Source organism: Drosophila virilis, unplaced genomic scaffold (assembly GCF_030788295.1).
Source record: "Drosophila virilis strain 15010-1051.87 unplaced genomic scaffold, Dvir_AGI_RSII-ME tig00001776, whole genome shotgun sequence".
In the NCBI taxonomy this organism is placed as follows: Eukaryota; Metazoa; Arthropoda; class Insecta; order Diptera; family Drosophilidae; genus Drosophila; species Drosophila virilis.
In genome coordinates this window covers 5,218-14,133 of record NW_027212859.1, presented here as the reverse complement: position 1 = coordinate 14,133, position 8,916 = coordinate 5,218, and the positions used below count along the sequence as shown (strand labels likewise).

Below are 8,916 nucleotides of genomic sequence, written 5' to 3'. Positions count from 1 at the left end.
TAGCCATGTCCGCCTCTTATTTAGATAGGACCACTATATCATATAGCTGCAATAGGAACGATCGGTCGAAAATTAAGTTGTTGCATGAAAAAAAATTTTCTTTTTCAAGATATGTTGACCAAACTCGTCATTTATTAATAGTTTTACCATGCTGTTCATATCTGCCATAGGATTGGTGGAAAACTAGGTTTTTTATTAAAAACCTTTATAAACCCTTGCAGAGGGTATTATTATATTGTCATGAAATGTTTAACGTATAGAAGGAAACATATAGCGCATAGAAGGAAACATCGACCCCATAGAGTATATATATTCTTATTCAGCATCAACAGCCGAGTCAATATAGCCATGTTCTTCTGTCCGACTGTCTTTTTATGCGGACAGATAGTTAGATATTATACGGAAAATGGAGGCTTTCAGTATACGAGACCAGCTTGCTGGGTTTAAAGCATTGTGGATGTCCAATGTAATCACGGCGCAATACTCCTTGTCTCCCCATCTCCATCTGGTTCCCTCTATTGCTTTAGCGGTAATATCTACCACCGCCTTAATTGCATCGACCGTAGACCTTGCCTTGCGAAATCCGTATTGCTGTTTGGACAGGGCCTCTTTCTCATCGACGACACTAAGTAGTCGGTCATACACAATCTTTTCCAGTACCTTTCCCGCCGTGTCCAGTTGGCAGATTGGCCTGTATCCCAAGGGGTTCCTCTATTGGCTTGTCCTCTTTCGATAGAAGGATTAGTTTCTGTCGCTTCCATCTCTTAGGGAATACACCGTTCTGTAGACATCTAGTATATGTCTCTGTATAAGGCGTCAGGTTTCGTTAGCATTGCTAACTTTAGCGCCTTGTTTGGCACCCCATCTGGTCCTGGAGGCTTTTTGTCGCCTAGTTTTTTGCTTGCCGCAAACACGTGTCTTCCTCATTATTCAATAGATTGTACAATAGAATTATATGCTAAAAGCCTAGTTAAAGTATACAATTTTCTAAATATTAATAAAATAATTTATTTGCCAGTCCGGCCAGTTGTGCCCCTTTTCACAGCTAATTTTGTCAGTGACGCTATTAGAGCCTACATCTAAGCAGAAGGTTGTAAGTAGGAAAAAAGTGATCTCAAGTAAAATTAAAAATAATCTTAATTTGCTATATTAATAAAGAAAATACAATAAATAGGAAAAAAGAAAGTAAGAAGGTTGTTAATAAAGTAAAGCAATGTAAGTTAGATAACGAGTGTTAAGTAGATAGGACAAAGAGAAAAGTAATGGGAAGTCACCGACCCGGTGGGGGAAAATTTTTCAGCCTGTCCGGCAAGCTATGCCCCTGCTCATAGCTGGGAATGGTCAGCGACTTCCCGAAGGTATCCTGAAAGCAACGATTTTATTAGGGGTAGAGAAAACGTGATGCAAACTATTATAATTTTTACATAGCACGCGAAAAGGATTGTGCATAGCGTAGTCTGTTGTGCATGTAGATAGTAATAAGGGGCGATAATTTCTGGTTGGTCTAGCTGGAACAGAGAATTGAAGACGCCCTAGCAGAAAAGGAGAATCTATGTCGCCAATAATCAACTCAACAAGAAATGTTCTACGGTTGGTTAACGATGGAAGGTTGAGAAGAAGCGGTCTGCTGGAGTAGGACGGCAACCGAAGATTAGGCTCCCAATTTAAACCTCGTAAGGCAAAAAGCAGAAATTGCTACGATCCTGGCTGTTGTTATACTGTGGAGACCAGATGCAAGAGCAGTATTCAAGTATAGGGCGAACAAGAGAGATGTACTGAAGTTTTGTTATAAAAGGATTGTTAAACTGTTTAGACCATCGTTTAATGAATCCAAGTACATCTTTTGCCTCATTAACAATGGTATCTATGTGAAGATTGAAACAGAGATTAGAATCAAAAATAACGCCTAGATCCTTAACTGTTAGTATACGTTGCAAAGGGATATTGACGATTGTATAACTGACAAGATAAGGTGTAGTACGATTAAATGTCATAAACATACACTTTGAACAATTTAGATGCAATTGATTGGCCGAACACCAAAGTTGCATAGCGTTCAAATCGTCTTGTAGACGAGAATGATGCAGTGATTGTATGATAGAAAAAGTTTGACATCGTCCGCATACATGAGTACTAAACGGGAATGTGATATAACATTTATAAAAAGAGTAAAGAGTAAAGGTCCAAGATGACTACTTTGAGGAACACCAGAAGTAACGTAGTCAACCTCAGTATTACTCTTTGGGTCCTACCTTTTAAATAAGAATTAATCCAAAGTAAAAGGGGCGGAGGGAAACCTATTCGGTCAAGTTTAAAAAGTAAAATGTCATGGTGCACAGAGTCAAACGCCTTACTGAAGTCAATGTAAATGACATCAGCTTGCATTTTCGGAAGGAAAGCATCATTTACCTAGGAAGTAAACTCAAGCAGATTGGTCGTAGTTGACCGATTCTTTACGAATCCATGTTGAACAGGGGAAACAACTGATTTGCAGAAATGCTGCAAATTCGAAGTAATTATTTTTTCAAATAATTTAGGAATAGCGGACAGTTTTGCAATGCCCCTGTAATTTTGTATATCAGACTTCCCACCTTTCTTGTGAAGAGGAATGATATAAGATTCTTTCCAAAGAGATGGAAAGACAGAAGTTTTAAGGGATAGATTAAAAAGCTTTAGCAATGGATAAAAAAGGAAAGAACTACATTCCTTGAGTAGGCAACTAGGAATATTGTCCGGCCCAGGAGAGTAAGAAGATTTTAAAGAGTTTATAGCTTATAGGAGAGAGGAGTGTGAAATAATGGGGGGAGGTATAGAACTAGCGGAGGAAATAGTATAAGGGTAAGAATTAGTATTAGGACAGACTGAAGAGTAAGTTGATTGGAAAAAATTAGCAAAGAGGTTAGCAGAATCAGGGTCATTGCTAGAAGTTGCCTAAATATTGGCTATGGAATATTTAGGCAAGTCTGTACACGAACCAGACTTTAAACTTTTTAAAATATTTGGATTTTACATTTTTAGATGTGATAATCTGGGAGTAAACCAGAGTGGTTTTGAAAAAGTAGTCGAAGGAATTGACTTAGGAATACACACATCTAAGAAGGAGTTTTAAAAATTAATAGCTGAATTCATATCAACTGAGTCATATAAGAAAGACCAATCGGTTGAATAAATAAGCTGATTCAGCAAAGAATAATTTCCTTTGCGAAAGCAACAGCGGGGCTAATTGGCTGATGAGCACGAAATGAAAGGATTACAATTTAGCATTGCAATCTCTAAAGTTGGATGATAGACATCTTCAGGAAGAGATAAAGGATGGGACCTAGACACATTAAAAATAAGGTAGTCCTTATCAAATACAGTGTCAAATGTTTTATTCATATGATTTGAAACAACGCAAGATCAAACATGCAGTCTATAAAATCGTGCTGTGCTGAAGGCACTAGATAATTTTCAGCTGTGAATAATGACCAAGAGATGTTCGGCAAATTAAAATCACCCAACACCATTAACAGGTCAATATCACGCACGTGTGCAGAAACTTCTTTAATACATGAATATGATTCATATAAACTTGAATACCAGAAGAAGGTGGGACACAAGAGCAAGTTACATAGATATTCCGTGTAGGAAAAGACACCTTAACTAAGACAATCTCAGCGTCAGTAGGCGTACTAAAACAGAATAGTTCAGACTGGAGAGTGGCTTTAACGGCAATTAACACCCCACCACCTCGGCCGATCATTTCTAAACAAAATAAATTTATTCGGTAAAATCTCAAAATCAGATATGGTTGAGTTTAACCATGTTTCTGAAAATGCTTTTATATCCGAATCGAAGGAAGTGCTGGCCATGAAAAGTTTTTAAGCTTTGAAATGAGACCTCTGACATTCTGATAATGAAAAAAGATTTGGTCAGAAGAATAAGCTAGTTTTTTGGGGCAGAAATGGTACCCTGTATTGAAGGGACTGGAAGGGTGAACTCGTGAACAATCATGTGTGGAGGCCAAAATTTGGGATCACAAATGATTGGGACCATTTCATGTGAAACATTTATTTTGAATGGTTATTTTGGTTATTGACACGCTAGCAGAAGATTTGTTAGCCATATAGGCTGCCAATGACTCAGAAGTGGTGTCCGACAAAAGTCGAGACAAAAATTTGCCTACGAGGGGCAACCACCGTTAAAGTAGGCGCTGATGGGGCTGTAGGTAATACAGGAGTTGGAGGAGCTAAAGAGGTACAATGATTTATAACAATCTGGGCAAGATTGCGCGCAGGTCTACCTTTGCGGCCAGGAGCTGACAGGGCTGAGGCAGTTTGATTAATTGTGACGGGATCAGGTACGGGCTCTACTGGGACTAGTCCAGGGGTGTAAACAGTCGCTTGGAGAAGGCGATAGAGACAACATTGGAGATACCTCTAAGTTGCTAGGATGGGACAAGAAAGTTGTAGGTGTCCAAACAGACGTAGAGGGCATTTGCAAAAGTTGAGGCTCCAACCGGCGATCAAATTTATATTTGCCAAGCAGCTCGAAACTCGAGTTAAAATTACTCGAGAGCTGCTTAGCCAAATTATTTAATTTTAAGAATTGATTTCTCACAGAATTATACATTCTGGAGAAATCAATTTGCTTGTCAATGCATTCTGGGCACGACCAACGCAAGCCACCGCAGCCCTTCTTGGCAATATCAGCGATTTTGTCGCAATCACGCCCAGTGCACATTTAGCATGCATCATATTCTCACACAGCTAGCAATTAACAAATTGCGGCAGTGCAGAATCGTCAGCCTGCTTGAACGTGCACGGTTTCTTACAGCACGACATAATTATGAAATGCGTATGCAAGTTGCGAGAGAGCAGAGCAAAACGAAAACGGTGCACAAGATAGGGCAAGTAAACACTCAATAACAATTATTCGTACACGAACAAATTGTTTGGAGCGAAAAGTAATAGAAAAAAGTAGAAAGTATGCACCGAACACACACACAAACAAGTGTATGCACAGGGGAGCACCAAAGCAAAAGAATCAAAACAGGCAATAACTGACGCCGCTTTTTATAAAATGCACAACAGATAACACTTTGCACAGTTTATAAAATCTGTTTAAATAAAGCACCGAAAAATGCAAAATTTTGAAATGAAAAGCAGGATAAAAGCGCAAAAATATATAAAAATCTTGGAGCACAAGTTAAACACGTCAATCACGTCAATCATCTAGCACGCAGGCAGGCCTTCCTTAGGTCGCTGATTTGCTCATTCCACCAGTAGCAAGGTGGTCCTCTTCTGTTTGGCATCCTCCTGGGCATGGATAAGTCGCACGCATCCGAGATGTTTCCCATGAGCTGCCGCGCCATGTCGTCTGCTAACTCCGTGGCCCAAGTCTATTGAGCAGGACGTTAAGGAGTCCGTGTAGGTTTCCTCATCTAGGCTGTTGTCCATCCATTTGGGGCCTTTTGTTTTGGGCTGCTGTTTTCTCCGTCCTCTCCCGTGGATCTCGAAAAGCACTGCTCGGTGGTCGCTGAATGTGAATTCATTACTGACTTTCCATGTAGTTAGCCTATAAAGTGAGCTGCTGAGCAGGGTAAGGTCTATAATAGAGCCTCTACCGGCATTGCAGTACGTAAGCTCCTGCCCGTCGTTTGCAAGGCCCAAGTCGAGCGCCGCGAATTCATCTAGCAAGGTGGTCCCTCTCGCGTTAGTTTCCTTGCTTCCCCATTCCACGGCCCAGGCGTTAAAGTCTGCGGCTATGACGAGAGGAGCTCTATTGCGAGCGTCTTCTGATATTTCTACCAGCATGGTCTGAAATTGCCGCAGTTTCCAGTTTGAGGCAACTGTAGCAACTGTAAACGGTGAGTCCATTAATTTTTGCTCTCACGAATCCGTCGTTTGCTGCTCTGACCTCTTCGACCGGGGATTTGAGAGACCGAAGGGCCGCTTTTCCACATTTACTTGCCACCCAGCCACTTCCAGCGATAGGCTTGTATGGCTCGCAGATTATTGCGACGTCCGTACTTCTCTCCCGTATTGATTGTGTCAGCAGGGCCTGAGCAGCCTCGCAGTGGTTGAGGTTCAGCTGTGTCCACTTCATTTTCTGTGGCCAGGGCGCTCCTAAACAGCTTTCCTTACCGAGCATGCACTGTGGCTCTTGTTTGCAGTCCTTAGCCAGACGGTTCTCACCTCCGCATCGTCGGCACAGATTCGATCTGTCTAGATAACTTTTGCAGTGTCTTGCTAACTCGAGGCATCAGAAACATTTGCCTATCAGCCTACTTTCAGGAAACCTACTGAAAGGGCCTTTTTTGCGCTTCCCGCTGGCAGTCTTATCGTCGCCGTCTGTGTTCGGCCGTACGCCTTTCGGAGGCTGATTTTCTCAGGGGCTATGTCCAGTATTTGGATTTGACCCCTCAGCGCCTCACAGATATCCTCTCTGGTTGTGATCTCGTCCAGGTCCGTGCACTTAACGGTCACTCGGTGGGACAGCGTCCGGACCTCAGCATTTTTGCCTACCAGGTTTCCAAATGCTATGGTATTCTCTCGCGAGTGGTTAAGCTGGAGTAGTAGATCTCCATTTTGTGTCCTCCTTATCCTTGTCACCGTTTTTCCGAGCTCGCCCAGTTTTTCGTCCGCTTTAACTTTCCTCAGTATCTCTGAGTAGCTTGCTTCACCTTTTGCCGAGATGACTATAGCATCCGGTCGCGTCTTTTCATTGAGCAATCTCTTGCTGTTTTTCCCGATGACCTCCTTCCTTTTCTTGTATGTGACCTCCTTCCACTTGTCGCCATCCGTTTTGGGGATAGGTGTCTCCTGCGCCGTTGATGTGGTGGCCTGGCTACCGGCTGGTCCTCGGATTCGTTTTGTTTGTGGTGTGATATATCCTAGTTGGTCTTCGGCGTAGTTGGGTGGTCAAAGGTATCCAAGCGGTAGGCTTTTCGACTTGAGATTCTCGATCTGGCTGCAGTTCTTTCACCAATCGTGCATATTATAGCGGAGTGGTCGATTGCGGTATATACGTCCCTTAATTCCCATTTTGTTGCGCCGAAAAGGTGAGATCAATTATCGATTTGATATTGCCCCGACTAAAGGTGTTGTCCGACCCGGAGTTTAACAAGCCAATATCATCCAGGACTGCCAACAGGGCACGACCACTTGCGTTAGTTGCTTGGCTGTCCCATTCCACTGCCCAGGCGTCCCAGTCACCAACAATTATGACCTTCCGCCCCCTTGCAACGTCTACTAATGCGTCTAATGCAGCTTGAAACTCGCTAAGCTGTATACTCGGGGATAGGATATACATCCATAGGCTGCCGTATTGTGTACGTACAAACACAGTAAAGGACTTTGTTTTTGTCAGCGATGTCGATGGGTTGCCACACATCCTGATCCTCGGTCCATATTCTCGGGCAGTTGGTTTCTCGGTGGTGGGGTTCGCTAATAATGGCAATATCAATGCGCATCTCCCTAACAGTCTGCTCCAGGATGGCCTGAGCAGCTATGCAGTGGTTAAGCTTTATTTGAAGTAACCTTAACATTTCATTTTGCGTACTGCCTCGCGATACTCCGGACATATAAAGCTTCCTGTAGCGTGGTCCGTTGATTTTTCTCCTTTCCGTATGCAAAGGCTACATTTAGGTGGTTTGGAGCAGCTCTGTGCTTCGTGACCTGTGTCCCCGCATCTGAAGCATGCGCCTTTCATATCGTCTCCGCTGGTGTAGTTCGCCGCAATGTGCCCAAAACCCTGGCATTTAAAGCATCGCTTTGGTTGGTCTATTGCACGAATACGGCAGTAAGGTGGCAAATCGGGTCGTCGAGCGGCTTACCAGGCTTCGCTTACCAGGCTTCGGTATCGTTTGTAGTTTCCATATTGTGAGGAAAGTTCTCTCCATTAGGCGAACTGCACGAACTGCGCGGGCTGCAAGGACATGGCTAGTTTCAGTGCTCGGTTGAGGATTCCGTCCGGACCCGGTGCCTTACTGGGCTTTAGGCTTCTGGCGATCGTCAGTACCTATTCAACTGAGACATCGTCGATGAGAGACGGCATGGCTGCTACGTGGCTCGATGGTATGGCTTGCGTATGTAATACGTCGGGTCTGATTGGGAATACCATTTCCACAATCAACTTCACCTCACTTGGGTCAGAAGGCTGCGCTTGTTTGCCGGCGTAGAGTCTTTTAACGACAGCTTTGTACGCCTTGCCCCAAGGATCATATTCGGCTGAGTCGCGTAGCTCCAGGAAACATTCTCGTCTACCTCGGGCTAGCTTGTATCTCCTCCTGGGTTGGATGCAGTTCCGCCGTGCGTCGGCTATATTTTCGTTCCACCAGTACGTGGGTACCACCATGTGGTGGTGGCGCCGAAACGTTTTCCGGGTTTGCATGCTCTCGTCACAGGCACGCGATAGATGGCATGCCATTTGGGAGGCTCTTCTCTCTGCGTTGCCGGCAGTGACAAGCGAGTGGACTGCATTCGAAAAGGCCACGGGGTCGAAAGTATCCAGGCAGTAAGCTTTCCGACTTAGGCTTCTAGTGCTGGCTGCAGTTCCTTCACCAATCGTGCATATTATTGCGGAGTGATCGCTTGCGGTGTATAAGTCGCTTAGTTGCCATTTTGTTGCGCTAAAAAGTGACGAGCTTGCAACGGTAAGATCGATTATGGATCCGATACCACCTCGAGTGATGGTATTTTCCGAGCCGAAGTTTAGCAGGGCTATATCTAGGGCTGCGAAGTTTTCCATAATCTCGGGCAGTTGGTCTCTATATGGTGGGGTTCGCTGATAATGGCAGTATCGATGCGCATTTCTCTAACAGTCTGTTCTAAGAGGGCTTGAGCAGTTATGCAGTGGTTAAGATTTAATTGAAGTAACCCTACTATTTCATTTTACGTACATCCTCGCGGTATGAGAAATTTATAGCTGCCTGCC

The 8,916-nt window shown here is 43.7% G+C and overlaps 1 protein-coding gene across 1 annotated transcript; it reads right to left on the bottom strand.

The window, feature by feature from the left end:
• Window positions 1–4,161: 4,161 nt before the first annotated feature.
• LOC138911638 (uncharacterized) lies at window positions 4,162–6,087 on the bottom strand. Its single transcript, XM_070211022.1, has 3 exons — window positions 5,949–6,087; window positions 5,395–5,839; window positions 4,162–4,228 (listed from the first exon to the last, which is right to left on the bottom strand). The coding sequence occupies exons 1-3, from the start codon at window positions 6,085–6,087 to the stop codon at window positions 4,162–4,164; spliced, it is 651 nt and encodes a 216-aa protein (XP_070067123.1).
• Window positions 6,088–8,916: the final 2,829 nt, after the last annotated feature.

Coding starts and splice junctions, on each gene's coding strand:
- LOC138911638 (XM_070211022.1), bottom strand. CDS start 6,087: ATGAAGTGGACACAGCTGAACCTCAACCACTGCGAGGCTGCTCAGGCC. Junction 5,840..5,948: donor TGGAAGTGGCTGGGTGGCAA/GTAAATGTGGAA, acceptor CACCGTTTACAG/TTGCTACAGTTGCCTCAAAC. Junction 4,229..5,394: donor ACCTACACGGACTCCTTAAC/GTCCTGCTCAAT, acceptor GTACCTCTTTAG/CTCCTCCAACTCCTGTATTA.